The sequence below is a fragment of the Notolepis coatsorum genome, assembly GCF_963971535.1.
Source record: "Notolepis coatsorum genome assembly, chromosome: 4".
Lineage (NCBI taxonomy): Eukaryota > Metazoa > Chordata > Actinopteri > Aulopiformes > Paralepididae > Notolepis > Notolepis coatsorum.
The window spans coordinates 131837730-131861697 of record NC_140168.1 but is presented as its reverse complement, the minus strand read 5'-3'; the positions used below and the strand labels follow the sequence as shown (position 1 = coordinate 131861697).

Genomic DNA, 23968 nt, shown 5'->3' with positions numbered 1-23968 from the left:
TCCTACATATCATCATCATCATTTTGATGGATTTACGAGACACATTAAGACGAACAAACAGATATTTCTCTCACTGTATAACACTTCGTGGAGGCCGGACTGCCCCCCCCCCCCCCCCCCCCCAAGGACTTTGGACTACTTAAAATATACTCCCCCTTCCACCTGATGGACACATAATTACCTGTACTCCTATTGTTTATTATTTATATACATATAGAACTGCTCCACATGGATTTTAATATATCATGCTTTAAATACTGTAGTTTTAATGTAGTTGGTCGTTTTTTTTATATAGTGGTCTTTTTCACTGTAGTTTTAACGAAGCTGGTGTTTTTGTTACAGTGGTGAGTGTCTATGTATTGTGAGTGACTGTATGTTTGTCTTTTAACCACTGCACAAATGAAGTTCTGAAAGGAAAATAAAGTAAGTTGAAGTTGAAGTTGAAAGAGTGTTGTATCTTTTATCCTTGAGCGGTGTAACGACAACATAATATAATAAATGTTTTGTTTGTTTAGGATGTTAAGGTTGCACCTACGGGGGGATTTTTCACTCTTGAAGAAGCCCACCAGCTTGATGTCCTCGTCGATGTTGTGGAAGCCCTTCAGCTCACTGTCGTTGTCGATGATCTCCACGGGGTCCTCGATCACCTGAGGAGATCCAAGAAACGGTTACTAATGATCTCCACGGGGTCCTCGATCACCTGAGGAGATCCAAGAAACAGTTACTAATGATCTCCACGGGGTCCTCGATCACCTGAGGAGATCCAAGAAACAGTTACTAATGATCTCCACGGGGTCCTCGATCACCTGAGGAGATCCAAGAAACGGTTACTAATGATCTCCACGGGGTCCTCGATCACCTGAGGAGATCCAAGAAACAGTTACTAATGATCTCCACGGGGTCCTCGATCACCTGAGGAGATCCAAGAAACGGTTACTAATGATCTCCACGGGGTCCTCGATCACCTGAGGAGATCCAAGAAACAGTTACTAATGATCTCCACGGGGTCCTCGATCATTTAGTTACTAAATATATCGGCTTGGATTATGATACGAGTGAGAATATCAAGTCTTCCCCTTCAACACCTTTAGATGAACCCTTTCACTGCCACGGTAACCATCGGTAGTGTGATAGTAAAGGGTTATTAACCTTCTGTAGTGTGGCAGTGAAAGGGTTCACCTGCTGTTGTGTGGCAGTAAAAGGGTTAACCTGCTGTTGTGTGGCAGTGAGAGGGTTAACCGTTTGGTAGAGCGGTGAAAGGGTTAAGTTAAGAGATACAGTATAGAGCGGATGCCAGTAGGGAGAAAACATTTGCATAACAGTGGCCTTGACTCACTTTGATTAAGAGTTCCTGTCTCTTATTAAGGCGAGACAGCACCCCCTAAAAGCAAAACAAATATTTTAATAGATATCACTATGAAACTTTCCCAGTTGGTTATGTACATAACAACTAAGAAAAATGTATTGCAAGTTTTCTGAGATTTTACGTTTATATTATGCAAAATGGGAGTTACCTAATTAAATATGTGCTAATTTGCATATATCGCCAGGATAGACATCCAACATTTGGATGATGCCAGATTCAACATTTTTGTTTCATTATGTTGACACATAACACAATGAACTTTTTACAGAAGGGATTGTGGCTATGTCTTTTTATGATCCCATACATCAGGAAATGCTGTCTACAGTCATAAAAATCTATTTTCGCCAGGTTTTTTTTGGTATAAATGTACTATAAATCAGGCTATGAATGATATATCAACAAACCCCTCTGTAAAATGATGCAGGGTATATATAGGAAGAAATTTGGAAAGTATGGTGTGTGTAGGTGCTATAGGGAAATGGGACATTTCATCACTTGCGTGTAAGAAAACACATTTTTGGGAAAACGCCCTCAAAGTTCTGTATTGTAATTGTGATCTATGGACACAATCAGACAAAATTAAGTAAAATAAACAACTAATTGTCTGTTTTCGATATTTTATTGCCACTAGTTTGAAATAAGACATGTTAAGGAAGCAAAATATAACAAAATCTCTACATCGTCGGAAAAAAAGCAAAAAGGCGATTTGCGGGTATTGTCTCTTAATCTCTGGTAAAGGAGTGGATTTAAGCAAGATCCATCATCCTTGTCCAGAAGACATGATGCAATACGATGTACGGTATTATTATTATTATTATTATTATTATTATTATTATTATTATTATTATTATTATTATTATTATTATTATTATTATTATTATTACTCACATCATAGATGAACTCCACCAGGGTGTCAGCGGCCAGCTCTCCGTCGTACTCAATGATCTCATTATCCACAAAGATATAGATGCTCTCCACCTCGTCCAAGCCTGGCGAGAGGAAGGAATCATGTTATATGATTTCAAGTTTCAAATTTCAAGTTTCTTTATTAATTGTCATAGTAAAATACAGAATACTTTATCATGAAATGCTTTTTTCTGTGTGAGCCCCTGGGAGTATGCTAGATAAAAATAGATAAAAAGTATAGAATAGAAAAGGGCAAAAGTACGTAAAATAAAGTGTTCAGTCAATATACATATACAATACAGAGTAAAAAGAGTAACAGTGAGGTACAATGCAGAAATTGGATGAGGTACAACTTAGGGTAAGGTGCAATGAGGTATGAATTGTAGTGCAAATCTCTTTACTAATAAATATAAGTGTTAAAGTGTCTAAAGTGAGTAGAGTGGGTGCTACAGTGAGTTATTTAAAGTGAGTGTGTACATGTGGAAGTGTGTGCTGTGAGTGTAGATGATGGGTTGTTACATATAGTAGTGTCGTTTGTCATTGAGCATCCTGATGGCCTGGCGATAGCTGTTTGAGCTGTACTTCAGCTAACTACCTAAGCCTGAAACAGTCCGCCTGGGTATATTCAGTTGCAATTGCTGTGTAATTGTCAGAGAATGTGCTGTGAGTAAGTGCTTTTCACCCTTTTTTTCAGAACTACTTCAGCTTTCAATATCTGTTATTGTTTTAACTTGACTGTATGGTTTGAGTGTGTATCAAACTGTTATTACACAAGAAAAACTAAAATCGGAATTGGATTTTTACAGGTTTTTAGTGAAGTAGACACTGCAAGTGAACATCAATTTAACTTTGCACATGTACATTTTGAACTTGGAACTATTATGCAACTGCAATAAAGTTTGTGAACCCTGGCGATTTAGATTTATTCTTCTTGGGCTCCTTTTTCCTGACTTTTATCCAGGCGGATTTTAGCCCTTGTGGTTGACCTTGAAGCAGGTAGAATTCTAGTCTACCTGTGTTTACTTCCTCAATAACTCCCGCAGTTTTTGGAATACCGTAATAAGCCGTATACCGGTATGTGAAGAACGCTCAGCTCCTTGGCTTTCAGGCGGCGTTGAGCGTTTTTCCCGATAGCGCAAATACTCAAAGAGTTGTTTGATTGATTGATTGAAAACTTTATTAACAGATTGCAGAATGGGTACGTACAGTACAGTACAGCTCAATACATACAATTGTTAAAGGGATGCAGACCAGAGAAAGACTTTCGTCTTGTTTACATCAGGGTCCCCCATTTTCAATTCATCGTAACATATATGACATACATGACATACAGATAGACAGTACTGCTACATCTATACATTTATGACATACCAGATTTGCAAATACAGTACTGTTTGTGATACAAAAAGAGTCCAGAAAAAAATAGTATATACATTTGACGTAGAAACTGTACATCGGAGGAGGTTGGGTAGGTGGGGGGGGGGGGCGGGGGGGGGACTGTACATTGGAGGTGGTTGGGTGGGGGGGGGGGGGTTGGGTAGGAGTGGGGGGGGGGTTGGGTAGGAGTGGGGGGGAGGTTGGGTAGGAGGGGTGGGTGGGGGACACTGTACAACTGTACAAACAAAACTGTACATTGGAATATTGACAAGACCATACTTGGTAATTTACTGTACATTGGAGGGGGTTGTGTTAGGACATTTACAGGGGCCAGTTTCGAATTGCAGTCTCCCGTAGGTGTTTTTTGAGAGTGTTTTTGAAAGTGGGTAGTGATTCACATTCCTTTACAGCTTTGGGTAGGGCGTTCCACATTGATGTGGCATAATTACGAAACGTGTTTAGTCCCTTGTTTGAGCCGAATCTGGGTTTAACATGATTTGTGGAGCTCCCTCTGGTGTTGTGATCGTGGTATTCACTGACCTTTGGGAAGTATTTTGACATGTACATGGGTACCTTGGTCGTGTAGTGTATCTTGTAGACCAGGCCCATTGCAAGTTGCTGTACTCTGTCGTCTACTCTAAGCCATCCTAGGTTGTCAAAGTGGGCAGAGGTGAGGTGGGTTCTAGGAGTAAGGTCAAGCAGTAGTCTGACCAGTTTGTTTTGAGATGTTTGTAATTTTGTTTTTAGCGCCTTTGAGGTGCTTTGGTACCATGAGGTGCACGTGCAAGCATAGTCGTAGTACCCTTGAATGAGTGCTCCTGCCAGAGTCTTCAGGGTATTCTTGTTTACCAGTGAGGAGATCCGGTACAAGAATCGAGTTCGTTGGTTGACTTTTTTTATTACATTGGATGCCATTTTGTCACAGGAAAGATTTGCCTCTAGGATGGAACCCAGGTAGGTAATATCTTCTTTCCTTGTGACAATATTGTCACCCACTGTAACTGAGAAGCCGTCGGTCTTGCTGAGTTTGTTATTTGAACCGAAGAGAATGGACTCTGTTTTGCCCATGTGTAATGATAGTTTGTTATCAGCGAGCCATATGCCGATTTTGCCTAGTTCTGAGCTGAGAGTTTTTTCAACCTGTAACTTGTTCTTGTCAGAGACCAGCAGGGTTACAGTAAAGATAAGCAGCAGTGGTAAATTAAGGGCCCCAGGAGGGGCCGGTAGGATTAAAAGAGTTAAAGGTGCTATTAGATACAAACGTAATCCACAGAGCTTTTAGAAAGGTGCGGAATATGTCACGCAATTCAGGAATAGGTCGAAATGGAGATATTGGCCATTTTGAGTGCTTTGAAAATGTCCTCTATCTGTCTCCTTATTTGCAAAACACTTTCTCTTTGCTTTCACTTTGTTATCGCTTACGCTTACAATTTGAAGGTCAAGGAGAGTTTTATCACAAAATGTTCTCACTTTCAGTTTCTAGCATGTATTATGATTAGGCTACTATGGTCATCTTTAGCCAATCACTGGACAGAAAAAGTCTGGCAAGGCCAACAGTATGAGCTCATCTTTCCGTCGCTCCTTATTGTACATTTATAGAACAAACTGAACACACACACACACACACACACACACACACACACACACACACACACACACACACACACACACACACACACACACACACACACACACACACACACACACACACACACACACACACACGATGAATTGAAAATGGGGGTCCCTGATGTAAACAAGACGAAAGTCTTTCTCTGGTCTGCATCCCCTTAACAATTGTGTGTATTGAGCCGTACTGTATTGTACCCATTCTGCAATCTGTTAATAAAAATGTCAATCAATCAATCAATCAAACACACACATGCACACATAGTTGTCACTGGTCAGCACAGGAGTGATACCACTAGTGAACACATGAGGGCAGCATTGCTTCATTTAGAAGGTGTGTGTAGCAGGCAAAGGCCTCATACTGTAGCTCCTCATGTTAATTTTGAATCCAATGTTGCTCCACACATTATTATAATCTGATCATTATCTTTTCCAAGGTGAATTTACTTTGTTTAATTGCTTTATTATAACATCCATGAGGCTATACTGTGCTTTATTATATCATCCATGAGGCTGTGCTTTATTACATTATGGGTTTATTTTCAGTGTGCAGATCCTATTATTTATTCACATGTGTGTCTGCCAGTCCGGCACTAATCTTGCACGGGTAGCTGGCTTTGTGAGATCACGAGAGATCACGTGAGAATCCATCATCAGGGTTAATAAGGTTATGACCACAGTGGTTCGGACCTACTGGTGGCTACAGTATGGGCAAAGATACTCTACGACCAATGATGAGTATGAGTGTGATGAGAGTATGGTATTATATTAAAGCTCACCTAGCTTCTTGGCAACGCTGGCGTCTTTCTTCTCGTCCACCAGGCCGAATCCAATTTCCTCGTCATCAAGATCTTCCAGAACCTGAGCTGCAAGCTGGAGAGAGACGGAGAGAAGGTGAGTGAGCGAGCGAGCGAGCTAGAGAAACACTGATAGAGAGAGAGAGAGAGAGAGAGAGAGAGAGAGAGAGAGAGAGAGAGAGAGAGAGAGAGAGAGAGAGAGAGGTGGGGATGTGGGAGGATGTTGGAGTAGATTTGTCTACCAGCCTACCTCCTCAAAGCCCCCAGGACCTTACATTTACATTTAGTTATTTAGCTGACGCTTTTATCCAAAGCGACTTACAAGTTCTGTACGACAAGCCATCAGGAAGGGCACAACTCTATCAGCTGAGCAACAATGTTCATTAAAGTGTTGAGTGCTACAGTGTAGGTTAGTTTATTAGGACAAGTGCATGACAGTACGGTTAGTTAGGGTTAGATATTTGTATTTTTTTTTATTTTATTTTTTTATTCAGATAATGGTTGAAGAAGTGCGTCTTTAGTCGACGGCGAAAGATTGGACGTGATTCGGCTGTCCTAACTGGGGTGGGTAGTTCATTCCACCATTGTGGGGCAAGCACTGAGAATAGGCGACTTCTCTTTGATGACCCTCCCGGAGCTTGGATAGGAGTAGGTCTGAGGCGGCCAGAAGATGCAGAGCGTAGGGGTCTTGAGGGTGTGTAGTTAGAGACCATTGACCGGAGGTAGGCGGTAGCGGTTCCCTTTGCCGCACGGTATGCTAGGTCGAGGGCCTTGAAGCGGATTCGTGCAGCAATGGGGAGCCAGTGCAGGTCCCTAAGAAGTGGGGTGACATGGGCCGACTTCGGTAGGTTTGAGATCAGGCGGGCCGCTGCGTTCTGAATGAGTTGAAGAGGCTTAGTGGCAGTGGCCGGGAGGCCAGCGAGCAGTGCGTTGCAGTAGTCGAGGCGGGAGATGACTGTTGATTGGACGGGGAGTTGGGTGGCTTCTTTTGTCAGGAAGGGGCGGATCCTTCTGACGTTGCTCAGGAGGAATCGGCAGATTCTGGTCGTCGCTGCGATGTGAGCAGAGAAGTTCAACTGGTCGTCGAGGACAACACCAAGGTTCTTGGCGGTCGGGGACGCAGTCACAGCTGCATTCTCGACTGTGATTGAAAGGTCGGTTAGGGGGGAGGATTTGGCCGGCAGGTGGAGCAATTCTGTTTTGTTTAGGTTCAGCTCTGCCACACCCAGACTGTGGAATGCTCTCCCCATCCACATGAGAGCACCACAGTCGAGGCTTTTAAAAGGGGCCTAAAACATTTCTTTTTAACAAGGCTTTTGCCTGAATTTTTCTTTTACTTATATTTTTTACTTCTATTCTATTATTATTTTTTTTTTTTTTATGTTCTTCCATTTCATTGGTTGTTTTATTCATTTTAATTGTTTTATTCATTTAACTTTTTATCTTTATCTCCTGTAGCACTTTGAGATTTTCACAAATATTAAGTGCGGTACAAATTGAATTTATTATTATTATTATTATTATTATTATTATTATTATTATTATTATTATTATTATTATTATTATTATTATTATTATTATTATTATTATTATTATTATTATTATTATTATTATTATTATTGTAGTGGTAGGTCAACATGTGGAGAACCTCAATGTCTTTTGCATCTAAATGTAACAGACATCTCTCAGCTTAGCTCGGCCACTGTGGCGACACCTTATGGGGTGTAAAAAGTACCCAGAAATGTCTCAAAATCGTAAACAAGTAAAAGTCAGAGTATCTGGCTAAAAACACACTTGAGTACAAGTCAAAAAGGTTCTATTTTTAAATGTACTTAAGTATTAAAAAGTAAAAGTAAACACTTTTTTTTTTATTCCGGGGCAATGAAAGGTTCCGTTTCGTCCTCTTCGTCACTCATACTATCGTTTGTGGCCATCTTCTGTAGCTTGTCACTCTGACCGTCTATTCCTCTGATAGCAGGTGTTTAATCAAAGATCCCCACTTTCTAGTCTTGCACAAGGACCAATCAGCATGGGTATGGGCGGGTTCATTTTCTGTTGATGGGGATTTGATTGGCTGTTTTTAAATAAAGGGCGGCCGCATGATTAATAACGTTAACGTTAGTTCGGCCAGAGAAACAAATATACTAATTAAAGTGGTTGGACCTGCGAGATTTGTACTTTGTAGGTCTGCATTTTAAATGTAAGGAGTTGTTGAGTTTATGTGTTAATATGATAGTATGTAAATGCTTAACTGTCCACAAGAGGGCGCTATAGGCGCAAGGAGACGTAGCTATTGTAGCTGACGTCAGGTAAGAGAGTATACAAGGGATTGTTCCCTCCCCCTCGATCTCTTCCCCATCTTCCTCATCTACCTCATGGTGCATATACAATGTGAAATAAACCACGCCGATTAAAGGCTAAAGAAGGACCTTGTCGTCATGAACACATTATTGTTGCTCCCCAGGTGACTCTGTCAACAGGTTATGGGCCCAGATCACGGAAGAGCAAAATAATAAGGGTAGCAAGTTTAGCTGAAAGTATAGGCTAGGTTAGCAGCGGGAGCACCGCGTGGCTAAGGCTAGGTTAACGGGAGCTAAAGCTACGCCTACCATCAAAAAGAGGATGGCGACAAGAGGAAGGAGCAAGTGGCCCTTGTTTAACGGAAGGGCAGAGGACTACGAGCTCTGGGAAGAGCGAATGTTGTGCTGCATGCACAGAGTGTGACTGAAGACAACAATCTTGACGGCCCCCACGGGAGAAGTAACGGCGGAAGCGCAAGCCCAGAATATCAAGCAAAATGCCGACGCATACTGCGAGTTAGCACCACTCCTAGACGATACAAGCTTGGGGCTGATATTCCGTGACACAAAGGACAAAGGCTGAGAGAGCCTAAAAGTGTTAAGAGAACACTACATCGGCAGGGGTAGACCCCGGATCGTATCCCTCTATATAACACTGACCGCGCTGAAGAAAGCGAACACAGAGACTGTGACTAAATACATCATCAGGGCTGAACAAATCATCACGGCGCTTAAGAGTGCAGGAGAAGCACCGAGCAACGGATTAATGATGGCGATGGTTATGAGAGGACTACCGGAGATGTATAAACCATTCACACTGTTGTTGATTTGATTTGATTTGATTTTTATTTAGTACATACAATTTATACAATAGTATAAAAACAAGGGGTACAAGGATAACATGTGAAAGTCTGTCGACTTGTTTCCAACATGGTCCCAAGAAAAATACAATACATCACAAAGAAAGAGTTAAGATAAAATAGATACAACAAGTAGATAAAATAGACAACACAATTTTCTAAGAGCCTCATTACAGCATGTCATGTTCCTGTTCTTCAAGAGTGGTGGCCAAGCACCCTCTGCAACCTATTGTTGCAGATGTCGCTTCACACCCCTCTTGAAGACAGCAATAGTGGGGGAGTTTTGGATGGCCCTGGGCAGAGAGTTCCACAGCCGGCAGGCTGTAGACAGAAAGCCATTCTGTGAATAGGAACCCTTTCTAGGCTCATAAACTGAGAGCTGTCCAGACCGTAACTGTCGTCCGTGGACCTGGCCACGCAGGACAATACGAGAGCATAAATATCTGGGGGCAGATCCATTTAACATTTTATACATATGTCCCAGTTTCAGAAAGAAGACCCTCTGCTCCACAGGGAGCCATCCCACCTCATTGAAGTGACATGGCTCAATATGGGTTCGAGGTGGCAGATTTAGGACCAATCGTATGGTCTTATTTTGGCTGGTTTGTAGCCTGTGTTTACATTCCACTGTAACACCACTATACCAGTACGTACTTGCATAGTCATATTGGCTGAGGATCATGCAGTTGGCAAGCAGTTTCATAGTTTCCAGTGATAAGAACCTCTTTTTTCTGTGCAAAAATTTCACCCTTGTGTTAACTTTTTTGATCACCTTCAGGGCCATTGTTTTCCCTGAGAGTGTTTGGTCGAGGTCTGCACCTAGGTATTTAACACAGTCTCTAGACTCGACACTGAAGCCATTACAGCTTATCTCAAGTCGGGAACATTCCTTTAATTTATGTTTTGAGCTGAATAGAATTGACTCAGTTTTTCCAAGGTGAATAGATAATCTGTTGTCAACTAACCATTTGTGAAGGCTTTCCAGCTCCCTACTGAGACCGGCTTGTATTTCTGCCGTGTCGTCTCCAGACACCAGAAGTGCTGAGTCGTCAGCATACAGTAGGAGTCTGCAGGATACTGCAGACACCATGTCATTAACATATAGTGAAAATAGCACTGGAGCAAGGATGCTGCCTTGCGGCACCCCACATGTTATTTCATTATATGAAGATGCGACACCATTTATGTTCACAACCTGGGTCCTCCCAGTCAAGTACGACCTGAACCATCTCACCGACCCATCGTCCATCCCACAGGCTTTGAGCTTCTCAAGCAGGATCTGATGGTCAACAGTATCAAACGCTTTCTGCAGGTCAATCAGAACCATGCCAGTTCGTTTGCCACAGTCCATCTGGGTTCGAATATGGTCAGTGAGATCAATCAGGCAAGCATCCGTAGAATACCCAGGGCGAAAGCCAGACTGGAATTGATAAAGGAGATCTGTCTGTTTAAGAAAATCTGATATTTGATTAAATATGACCTTCTCAAGAACTTTGGAGATGACGCTGAGGATAGAAACTGGACGATAGTTTCCCTCGTTTGTCCTATCTCCTTTTTTGTGTAGTGGAACCACTCTGGCACATTTTAAGTCATCGGGTACGATACCCTGTTTCAGTGATAGGTTGATGATATGTGTTAGAGGTTCACTAATCTGGTTTGCTCCGTCTTTGATAAACCTCACTGGTAAGCCATCTATTCCAGTAGCTTTATCCTTGCTGACACACGGTTCAGCGGACATGTCGCTGGGGGAGTTCAAGGCCAAGCTGTGGAACTTCGAGGCCTCAGAAGACACGCACCCGGTCGCCGAGGAGGCGGGAGAGAGGGTACTGAAGGCCCGGGCGGCACCAAGAGAGAAGACCAGACCCCCGACGGAGCTGGCGTGTTGGCGATGCGGAGAAAAGGGTCACCGGAAAGATAACTGCACAAAGACTGTTTGGTGTAGTTTCTGTAAAAGCACGGGGCACACAGACAAAGCGTGCAGAAAGAGGCGCGACCAGAGCACTCGGTACGCGCACGTGCAAGATGGCGGCTGTGGACAAGATGGCGGCAATGGTGGACGTGAGGCGAGTCGAGACGATGCCCGGAGAGCAGCGGGACGAGAGGACTTCATCTTCGGGGCGCAGACAACCTACGTCACCCAGTCAACGCAGCAGCAGCAGGTCCAAAGGAAGGGACTGATCGTGGACACAGGTGCGTCGTCCCACATCATCAACGACAGGAACCGATTCAAGAACTTTGACAGCACCTTCGAGCCGGAGAGACACAGCATGGAGCTGGCAGACGGGAAGCGCACATTCGGGTTGGCGCAGGGGAGAGGAGACGCACAGGTATGCCTCATAAACAGTGAGGGGCGCCGGTGTAAAGTGACGTTAAAGAACGCTCTCTACATACCCTCGTTCCCACAAGAACTATTCTCTGTAAAATCTGCTACTGCAAACGGTGCCAAAGTGTTCTTCAATGAAGGTAAAGATGTTCTTGTAGAGCCTAACGGTACGAGATTTAACATAGAGGTGTACAAGATAATGTATTATCTACAAACAAAAAGATATGTGTAATGTCAGTCATGATATTCAGACATGGCATGAGATCATGGGTCATTGTAATTACGAGGATATACTGAAGCTGCAAGCGGTGACAGTAGGCATGCACATTAACGGTGAAAAGCATAGACCTAACAAAGAATGTGATGTGTGTATAAAGGGAAAGTTCACTCAAACAAGGAACAGAAGTCCCACGGAAAAAGTGAAGACACCACTTGAGCTAGTCAACACAGATCTAGCCGGTCCAGTAAACAATGAGTCCATAGGTGGCTTTAAATATGTAGTCTTTTACAGATGTGTGTACAGGGGCAGTGTTTGTTTACTTTCTCAAAGTAAAGAGTGACACATTCCAGGCCACGGAGAAATTCCTTGCAGATGTAGCCCCTTATGGCAACATAAGATGCTTGAGGTCCGATAACGGAACCGAGTTCACAAATAGAGAGTTCCAATCACTGTTGAGAAGGAATAAGATCAGACACGAGACGTCATGTCCTTACTCCCCGCACCAGAACGGGATAGCAGAGAGGGAAGGACGCACTCTTTTCGAAATGGCTAGGTGTAAGCTAATAGATGGTAACTTATCCAAGAGTCTATGGCATTATGCGGTACAAGAAGCCGCTTACACCAGAAACCGGTGTTTTAATAAGCACACAGGCATCACCCCGTACGTATACAGCACTGACAGGAAAAAAGTGTGATCTAGCCAGAATGCACAAATTTGGGTCAGTGTGTTATGATTACCAGCAGGACAGAGGAAAGCTCGAGTCCAGGTGTGAAAAAGGACTCTTTGTAGGGCACGACACGGGAAGCCCCGCTTTTCTAGTCTACTATCCCGGTAAAGGGAAAGTGCAAAAACACAGGCTAGTCAAATTTGTCACAAAGACAACATGTGAGAACGAGACACAGACACAGGAGCCAGAGCTGGACTCCAGAGTAGGGTGTGAAGAAAGAGAGACACCACAGCCTAGTGTACTTAGCACAGACGTGCAGACAGACAGTCAACAACCCCCAGAGGATGATGACGGGAAGCACCCAAGGGTGACGTCACGTGCCTCATGCAGTGGGAGATATCCCTCCCGGGAACATAAACCCCCAAAGTATCTGAAAGACTATGCCCAGAGAGAAAGTGACGAGGATGACAGTACACTTACCAGCATAGATTACTGCTACAGAGTAGTGAGTGGTGTACCTCAGACCTTTAAAGAGGCCATGGTGTCCCCTGAGTCAAGAAAATGGGAGAGAGCAATGGATGAGGAGATGAGGTCCCTAGAGGACAACCATACCTTTACTCTAACCAGGTAACCAGAGGGTAGACAGACAGTGGGAGGCAAATGGGTGTACTCAATCAAGGAGGGTATTGAAGGCCACAACCAGGTTTGTAGCTAAAGGTTACAGTCAGAGGGAAGGTATAGACTACGGTGAGACATTCTCACCCACAGCCAATCTGACCAGTGTACGGGTAGTGATGCAGAAAGCAGCTGAGGACAGTTTGATTTTACACCAGATGGATGTGAAGACAGCTTACCTGCACGCACCCATTGATAGGGAGATATATATGGAACAACCTGAAGGTTACGAGAAGAAAGGAGAGAAGCTAGTGTGTAACCTAGAAAAATCCATTTACGGCCTGAAACAGTCTGGGCGAAATTGGAACGAGATGCTTCATACATGCCTAATTGAAGATCACTTCATACAGAACCCAGTAGACCCCTGTGTTTACTCAAAGGAGTCAAAAGAGTCAGGAAAAGTGATAATTGTGATTTGGGTGGATGATTTAATCATCACAGCAGACAACACTAGAAACCTAGAGCAGGTGAAAAGTATGCTCTCCACCAGATTCAAAATGAAAGACCTAGGTAGGTTAAAACATTTTCTAGGCATGGACTTCGAACAGTCTGCCAGTTGTGTAAAAATATCCCAGAAGAGATATGTGGAAAATATCCTGAAACGTTTTGACATGGAAGAATGTAGAACCAGGGAAACACCATGTGATCAAAAGCTAGACTACCAAGAGGATGCTCAGAAATTGACAGATGTAAAAATGTACAGAGAAGCTGTAGGTAGCCTCATTTATTTGACATCATGTACTCGCCCTGACCTATGTTTTGTAGTGAGTAAATTGTCACAGCATTTTGCTGATCCCACAGAGGAGCACTGGATTACAGCAAAACATGTTTTTCGCTATCTCAAAGGCACAGCAGATAAACAGCTTTGTTTCAGAAAGAGCAGTGAGGGTTTAGGGCTTCAAGCCTATAGTGATGCAGATTGGACGGCAGACACCACAGACAGAAGAAGTACCACAGGGTATTGTGTGAGTTTGGGTACAGACAGCTCACTGGTTTCATGGAAAACAAAGAAACAGCCCACAGTGGCACTATCAACTTGTGAAGCCGAATACATGGCTCTAGCTATGACAATACAGGAATGTATTTATCTAGAACAACTGCTCGAAGGAATGGATACCTATGTATATAAGAAAACTGTTGTTTATGAAGACAACCAGGGAACCATTGCACTCGCTAGAAACCCTGTGTGCCGACAGAGGTGTAAACATGTGGATACAAAATATCACTTCATCAGATCTGTCATCAGAGAAGAAAGGATGACACTTGTTTACTGTCCTACAGACGACATGGTTGCAGATGCTATGACCAAGCCTGTCTCCAAACTGAAATTGAGAAGATTTACAGAGGTCATGTTTGGTGTGTAAAATATTGCCTGTTATGTAATATTGACTGCCATATTCTTTTGATGTTTTGAACTGTATTTTCTTTGAAAAGTAGTTTTTGGAAAAGTTGTACAGTATACACGTCATCCATAAGTGGGAGTGTTGAGTTTATGTGTTAATATGATAGTATGTAACTGCTTAACTGTTTCCACAAGTAAAGAGTCATCACTGATAGAGAGTGTCTGGTCAGTAACGTGGGTCTCCCAGTCCCTCCACTCTGCAGTAAACAGTTATCACTGATATAGAGTGTTTGGTCAGTAACATGGGTCTCCCAGTCCCTCCACTCTGCAGTAAACAGTCATCACTGATAGAGAGTGTCTGGTCAGTAACGTGGGTCTCCCAGTCCCTCCACTCTGCAGTAAACAGTCATCACTGATATAGAGTGTCTGGTCAGTAACATGGGTCTCCCAGTCCCTCCACTCTGCAGTAAACAGCCATCACTGATATAGTGTCTGGTCAGTAACATGGGTCTCCCAGTCCCTCCACTCTGCAGTAAACAGCCATCACTGATATAGAGTGTCTGGTCAGTAACATGGGTCTCCCAGTCCCTCCGCTCTGCAGTAAACAGTCATCACTGATATAGAGTGTGTGGTCAGTAACATGGGTCTCACAGTCCCTCCACTCTGCAGTAAACAGCCATCACTGATATAGTGTCTGGTCAGTAACATGGGTCTCTCAGTCCCTCCACTCTGCAGTAAACAGCCATCACTGATATAGTGTCTGGTCAGTAACATGGGTCTCCCAGTCCCTCCACTCTGCAGTAAACAGCCATCACTGATATAGAGTGTCTGGACTGGTCAGTAACATGGGTCTCCCAGTCCCTCCACTCTGCAGTAAACAGCCATCACTGATATAGAGTGTCTAATAACCACTCTGCAGTAAACATCCATCACTGATACAGAGTGTCTGGTCAGTAACATGGGTCTCCCAGTCCTTCCACTCTGCAGTAAACAGCCATAACTGATACAGAGTGTCTGGTCAGTAACATGGGTCTCCCAGTCCCTCCACTCTGCAGTAAACAGCCATCACTGATATAGAGTGTCTGGTCAGTAACATGGGTCTCCCAGTCCCTCCACTCTGCAGTAAACAGCCATCACTGATATAGAGTGTCTGGTCAGTAACATGGGTCTCTCAGTCCCCCCTCTCTGCAGTAAACAGTCATCACTGATATAGAGTGTCTGGTCAGTAACATGGATCTCCCAGTCCCCCCACTCTGCAGTAAACAGCCATCACTGATATAGTGTCTGGTCAGTAACATGGGTCTCCCAGTCCCTCCACTCTGCAGTAAACATCCATCACTGATACAGAGTGTCTGGTCAGTAACATGGGTCTCCCAGTCCCTCCACTCTGCAGTAAACAGTCATCACTGATATAGAGTGTCTGGTCAGTAACATGGGTCTCTCAGTCCCTCCACTCTGCAGTAAACAGTCATCACTGATATAGAGTGTTTGATCAGTAACATGGGTCTCCCAGTCCCTCCGCTCTGCAGTAAACAGCCATCACTGATATAGAGTGTCTGGTCAGTGGTCAGTTACATGGGTCTCTCAGTCCCTCCACTCTGCAGTAAACACTAAATACATTTTCGAGTGTCCATTCCCACTTTATCCAATCAGGAGAAAGAACCCTATTATATTTGCACTTATTTCAAGAAGTCTTGCCAAGCCAAATTAGCTTACTGCACTGGTAGGTTATTATTTAGGACACAGGAGTTCTCTCTCCTGATTGGATAAAGTGGGAACAGAATGTTTATTTTGTGTTTACTGCAGAGTGGAGGGACTGGGAGACCCATGTTACTGACCAGACACTCTATATTCTAACATCTAGACCACTTATTACTAGGGCTGACTCCTATTAGTCGATTAGTCGACTAATCGGTCGAAAGGAGCCGTAGTCGACTGCCAACCTCTTAGTCGAATACAAAAATAAAAATAAAATTATATATATATATTTATTTTTTCATTATTTCCAAAAGAAAAGAGGCCTAGAAGCGTGGCTAACGCTAATGGCACGCATACCAGAGGCTAACTGCCTACGAAAACAGGCACAGAGGCACTGAAAGAGGATTTCACCCATCTAATGAACACACTAGACTAGACAAATATCAAGATGTATCAGTGGACCAATTGCATGCCTTTGCAGAGGACAAGAAGCCTTCAGTCGACTCCTTCAGACATTAAGCACCCCCCACAGCCCAAATGGAATGATAAAAAAAGAAAAATTATAATTATATATTTTTTTTATTTTTTTTTGTATTCGACTAAGAGGTTGGCAGTCGACTACGGCTCCTTTCGACCGATTAGTCGACTAATCGACTAATAGGGGTCAGCCCTAGTAATAAGTGGTCTAGATGTCGACCACTAACGGCAAATTTTGGCCAATCATAGTAGACTATCCAAATCCTTAGTCGGGGACAGCCCTACTTATTACTAACTAACAAACTTTAGAGATTAACAAACTATCTCTCTCTCTCTCTCTCTCTCTCTCTCTCTCTCTCTCTCTCTCTCTCTTGCTGTCTCGCTCTCGAACTCTAGCTCTCTCTCTCTCTCTCTCTCTCTCTCTCTCTCTCTCTCTCTCTCTCTCTCTCTCTCTCTCTCTCTCTCTCTCTCTCTCTCTCTCTCTCTCTCTGTGTCTCTCTCTCTGTGTCTCTCTCTCTCTCTGTGTGTGTCTCTCTCTCTCTCTTTTACAACTGGTCTTGCAGGCAGTGTTAATTTTGTCAACTAAAATGATGACGAAAGATGTTCGTCAACGAAGGTTTTTTTCATGACGACAACGAGACGTGACGTCACGTTATTGAAGACCATGTGACGCTAACGAGACTAAATCGTTTATTAAATATCGTTGACCACAACTGAGGACACAAAAATGTCATTTACAAAAACCAGGACGAAATGTCTCTTCATGTATGTTGATATTGTTGACTAAAACAAGACGAGACAAAATAATTATAACTTGTCTTAATGCCATCGTCCCGACAGAGCAGTGTGACAGGGAGCTCTGTTATTAGCATTAGCTGAAGAGCTATTTGAAAAGCTAGTTTTAGCTTAACGTTACCTTGGCTAAAGTTGGGACAATTCATAATCCAGCTGCAGACCTGCAAGCAAAGTACAGCAAGTTGGCAAAGGAGTATTCCAAGGTAAATCACTTTTTCACCAGTAACGTTACATTGTTTGTATTTCCATCTAGCTCGCGTTAACTAGTGGCTAACCTAGCTCACGCTAATGTGGCTAACTGATCGACCTCTCGCACACAATTAATGACATTTTGCGGACAGCCATACCGGTGACAATGTTTAGCTTTTAGTGCCAAATGATACGAGTCTGAGGCGGAGTCTCAAAAGAGAATGTTGAATATTTATTGTGCATTAAAAATCACAACAGAGCCTCTACTAGCTAACCTAAACGGAGCCTTCTGGAAGCAAGTGCAACAACGTATAATGTCTGTGTAGAACCAATGTGCCAACAACCATTCCGTGGGTGAACTCATTGAGCATAGTTGTCATTTAATGATACTAATACTAATCTATACAATCACCTGTTGTTGAATAAATACCATTACTTTCTAATTATTACTAAAAAACAGTATATATAAAACAGTATCTGTAAAGAAGAAAAGAAAAAAAAGTTTTATATATTTTTTTAGTACATTAACTAAAAATAGACAAAAATGTCATCCGTTTTCATCGACTAAATCTAGACTAAAACAAAAAGACTAAATTGAGACAAAAACTGACTAAGACTAAAACATTTAGTTGACTAAAACTGACTAAACGGAAAATAAATGAAGATGACTAAATATGATGAAAACGAAAAAGGAGCACTTGACACATGACTAAGACTAAAACTAAGATGAAAATAGCTGCCAAAATTAATACTGCTTGCAGGCAGTGTTGAGCCCTCAATGTCAAAAATCATGCACAACCTTTTGGAACTTAAAGACACATCTATATAATTAGCACATATTTGATAGAATTTCAATATAAAATACACTAAAAAGAAAATTACACTTGCCAAAAAAGGGCCCTGTGTGTGTGCACAACATATAGTTTTATGAATGCATGACACTGAAAGCAATTAACCCTTTCACTGCCGCACTACCAAACCGGTTAACCCTTTCACTGCCACACGACAGCCGACCGTCGGTTGTGTTATAGTAAAGGGTTAACCTTCTGTCGTGTGGCAGTGAAAGGGTTAATGGATTTGCTCCTCCATGATGATGACAGACACAGATGAGATCAACTCGAATCGCATGAAAAACATTACTTCCTGTCGCACCTTCACGTCAGTAAGCCCCTGGTATTTTCTTCTCCATTTCAAGGCCTTAAAAGCGAAAGCCCTGTGGATCGCTGCCTCTTGCACTTTCTAATTCTGAGTGAAACCGGAGCCGACGATTGACAGCCCTCCCCGGCCAATAATGAGAGGAGCACGGACAGCGGGGCCAGAGCCATAATAACAAGGGGGGGGGGGGGGCGGAACTTAGGCCAACTGTGTCGAGGGAGAGAGAGACGCTGTGACAGGTGTGACGGAAGGGAGGGGGGAGGGGGAGGGGCTCTGAGAGGGGGGGGGGGGGGCCTCTGGGCTGAGGGGAGTGAACTGGAAGAGGCTGCACACACACATACACATACATACACATACACACATGCACATACACATATACACATGCACATACACATTCACACATACACATACACATACATACTGTACACCAAGTACAGATAAGATATTCCTTTATTGATCCCCTTGGGGAAATTCCGGATATACACACACACATACACATTTTAGAATCTTTATTTATGTCCACATAAAGACAAAGTCTTAAGCTGCACATGTGGGCCCTTTTGAGGACGATTTGCTCACCGGCACTTTGGCGACCTCTAGTGGCTCAGGTGTGTATATCTTTTAATACAATATATATCGAATTAAAGCCCCATTTGTCACCTGTCGATAGCCCTTTCAGGTGACAAAATCCGTTCAGCGGTTCTCGAGTTACATGCCGATATTTGACACGATATTGCGCAAATACTACTCCCGACTCTTGGGGCTCTAGTTCCGTAAATCATTTGGCGATCTCGAAAATGATTGGATGGTTGTAGCTAATGAGTGTGGCTTTCCAATGATACCCCACCTGATACCCCACCTGGGGGATCTAGGTGATAAGTCACGAGTGAAAACAGGAAGAGAAAAACCGCAGAATGAATTGAAGTCTATGAGAAAACTGAGCTTTTCTTTTGTACATAGTTTACCAAAATCACTCCTAATCACTCATTTCTGAACGGATCTTTATGAAATTTGGACATGTACTACATAAGGCTTCAGGTTATGAATCTCGTGAGTTTTTTAAGCCATACGAATTTCTGGGCAAATACTACTTCTGGACTAGTAACTACTACAGAAAAACTTGAGTAACAACTTTTTCTACAACTCAAGTTCAGACCTATGTTACTCTATTTCATTAGCACTAAAAGTGATCTTTCTTCATTGTATCATAAACTTCAGAATTTTATCTTGTTTCAAAAGAGACCAGGCTTATGCATTTGCTATAAGTATAAAGTATAGTATTTTGGTTTGCAAAAAAGGTATGCAGTCCTCAAAAATTTAAACAAAAATGGCCATTTTTCTGCCCGCATGTTAAGAGGTAAGGACACAAATATTATCAGTGCACTTGTACATTGTGGGTTATTCTGTTACATTCGTGCCCAAATTGGCAATGGCAACCAAAGTTACGCACACGGATGATGAACCAGACAATCAACACACAGCTCATGGATATAGATAGCAGCGTCTTCTCCAAATTGCGGCTGCCAATAATAGCTGACACTGAGCAATATCTTGCCAACTGTTTGGCTCTTCCCTTCAAAAGACCGGCCATCTGAAGGCCTCTAACACCCAACTTATGAACATGACCCAGGCTTCCAAATATGAAGACTAAAAGTTTACAGGTGAACGTACAGCCAACTTCTAGGATGAGAACCTCTCTGTTATTCTCATTAACAATAACAACATCGGGGGTGTTTGCTGAAATATCAGAGAACAGTGAATTGTCACTACACAGATTGAACATACATGGCGTCACACTGGTGTGCTCATACAGCACTGTTGCAGGTGACCCGAGTGTGGAACTGACACTGTCTGCAATCAGATCCACGATCCTATCATGCCTACAAATGTAAAGTCCTCTGTATGCATGACAGCCATTGAGGATGTGAGACATGGTTTCTGTTGTCTGTTGGTGACCGTGGTGTATGCAGTGTGGGCTATGACTGCCAGGGAACCAGATGGAAAGATTGAGCTTCGATGGTAAAACCTGTAGCCTAGCTTTTAAAGTGAAAATGATGATGCATACAGTAGGTCATTCAGGTCTGGCCAGTCAGACCACACCCCGAATCCGGGGGCGCGGCTGTCCAGCTTTCCACTTGCTTTCTTCTTGTAACCCAGGAAGCAAGGTCCCCCACACGTCAGGGGGACCTTGCGTCTCTGCAGGTCTAGTGTACTAGTGTGTCCTAGTGTAATAGTGTACTACGAATAATGTGGGGAGATCTGCTTTTTATTGGTCTATGTTTGCCCCGCCCCCTACACTTAAGCCTAACGTGTAGGCTAGGGGAGAACGGGGGACGTTGTCACACGGGTAGGTTGCAGTTAGGGATGCCCCGATCACGTTTTTTGCCACCGATACCGATCACCGATCGTCTTGAGCCATATCGGCCGATACCGATCCGATATCGATCGTTTTTGATAAATATATATTATATAATCATACTTGTAGTTGTATTATCTGCGAGACATCGCCACCACGCAACAAGTCAAAATGCTCGCTATCTGCAAACAGCTCCACTCTCTGTGTGTACTCGAGTAGCCTCCAGCTACGGCCAGGATTCTCCGGAGCTGCAGCTGGACCCTATTGATCACATTCAACATGCCCTCAGCTCGAATACGCGTCGAATCAGTGTTATAAGACATTGATATCAGGAGCTATCTGTAGCTACTGCTAACCGGCTAGATAACGTTAAGACAACGCCTCAGTGAACTATTTAGTTTAATGGGACGTTTCGTTTTGAACAGTGAGCTAACGTGAGCTAACATGAGCTAACGTGAGCTATCATGCACTACTAGACTTGCTGGAGCATTTGTTGATATCAGGAGCTATCAGTAGCTAGCCGGCTAGATACGGTTAACAATGCCTCATGTATTAAACTAAAAGTGAATAGTTTAAACAGTAACGGTAGCTAACGTTAGCTCACGGAGGTCGCATGCACTAGGTTAGAGCAGACTAAAAATTGGCCGACTTTGTTTACACGGGGAGGGGCAGGAGGAGGAGGAGACGGAGCGGCAGTTTGCAGCTCTGTGTGTCGAGACAGAACTCAGCGAGTGAGATCTCCGCTAAGAATTGGATCATGTTTTTCGATCGGTTTTGATGATCGGCGAAAATAAAGCATTATCACCGATCACCGATCGCATATTTATACTGATTATCGGCCGATAACGATCGGTGGCCGATCGATCGGGGCATCCCTAGTTGCAGTGTTAATTTTGTCAACAAAAATGATGACATATATGGTCGTCATCAAAGCTTTTTCCCCTGACTAAATCTAGACTAAAACAAAAAAGTCAAAATCGAGACAAAAACGGACTAAGACTAAAATGCTCAGAACTGTAGTTGACTAAAACTGACTAAGACTAAAATGAAAAATAAATGAAGGTGACTAAATATGATGAAAACGAAAAAGGGGAATTTGACTAAAACTATTGGTTTGATTATGTCTTATGGTGTATATATGTGGAGCACTTCTATGCTCTATATGTATATATATATATATATATATATATATATATATATATATATATATATATATATATATATATATATATATATATATATATATATATATATATATATATATATATATATATATATATATATTATTTTTGTACAACCAGGGGTCATGTCTGCTTCACATGGTCTGTGGAAACGTTTGGTTCACTTTACTGTTTTTGTTATTTTAAGACTGGTGAGGGTCTTTAACTGTTTACATCTTTAACTCATTACATTATGGGGAGAGTGGGGAGAGGGGTGTCTACATGAATCTATGATCCCAATAGAAATTAATGTGAATTTGACTGACTGTAGCGGTACATAGAATTGCATTACAAGAGAATAAAAAGCCTTTTTTTTCATTAACGAAAACTAGACAAAAATGTCATCCGTTTTCTGCGACTAAATCTAGACTAAAACAAAAAAGACAAAATCTAGACTAAAACTGACTAAGACTAAAATACTCAGACCTGTAGTTGACTAAAACTGACTAAACGAAAAATAAATGAAGGTGATAAATGAAGGTGATGATGAAAACGAAAAAGGAGCATTTGACACATGACTAAGACTAAAACTAAAATTAAAATAGCTGCCAAAATTAACACTGCACATTCATTATATTTCACTACCAGAGGGTCCTGTCTCCCATACTTTGGTATTTAAATGTCCAGAATTGGGGTCAGAGTTCACCTACATTGTCATATTTGGAGTGAAACAGTTGCATTTGAGGTGAGAGGACTTTTTGTGTTTTTCATGTCCATTTGTAAATATTCCGCTCCTCAGTATTTTTTCTAGGCTTTTACACAATTGGTTTATAATGAAACAATTATTTAAAAAGTGTGAAGGGATAGCTATAGCTTAGATTGTTGTTAGCTAGCTAACTAGTTGTTAGATGGCTGTTAGCCTTGATGCTATCAAGACATTCCAGTTGGGGTTGGTCGTCACATTTTATTTGGAGTTGGTTCACATGTTACAACTATGAATTGAAAATGGGGGACCCTGATGTAAACAAGACAAACGTCTTTCTCTGGTCTGCATCCCCTTAACAATTGTGTGTATTGAGCCGTACTGTATTGTACCCATTCTGCAATCTGTTAAATAAAGTTTTCATTCATTCATTCATTCATTCATGTTGTGTAGGCTATTATTGTTAGGCCGATTTATTGTGTTCTTATTTTGTTATATAGGATGGCCTAAAGATGTGTTTCCTGTTTATGTTCATCTTAAGATGCATTAAGTTATGTATTTGTCAACTTGTCAATGCAATTAAACTTTCAAATTTAGTTCTGCCTTCTTGTCTTCTTTTTAAGATTTTCCCATTAAAACACATGGTGATAACCAACCCCATAGTGTGTGACAACCATCCCATGATGGGGTTGGTTGTCACAATGTGTCAGAGTGTCTTTGATAGGTGATTAACTCTTTGTTACAATACGTTGGAAAATGAGAGGGATACACATTTCAAGCCAACATCTTAAGCTTCAATTTAATGGAGGAATGACTATTGAAAGATGTTTTGATTATGAGCAATTCACACTAGAGTAAAAAGTGTGACAACGTTCCCCGTTCTCCCCTAGGGGGTTCCCCGACGTTCCTGGTCAAATTACCAACCAGGTCTCTGACATCAAGGCCACCTAATCCACCTTCCCCTTAATTGGC

The 23968-nt window shown here is 42.4% G+C and overlaps 1 protein-coding gene across 1 annotated transcript in view; it reads right to left on the bottom strand.

Moving 5' to 3' along the window:
• Positions 1-23968, bottom strand: part of casq1b (calsequestrin 1b) — an 88519-nt gene that overhangs the window by 32528 nt on the left and 32023 nt on the right. The window contains exons 2-4 of the mRNA XM_084313043.1: positions 6058-6151; positions 2255-2355; positions 536-647 (exon numbers count right to left, since the gene is read on the bottom strand). Coding sequence (XP_084169169.1) covers positions 536-647; positions 2255-2355; positions 6058-6151 — 307 coding nt within the window. The remainder of the gene's footprint in view (positions 1-535; positions 648-2254; positions 2356-6057; positions 6152-23968) is intronic.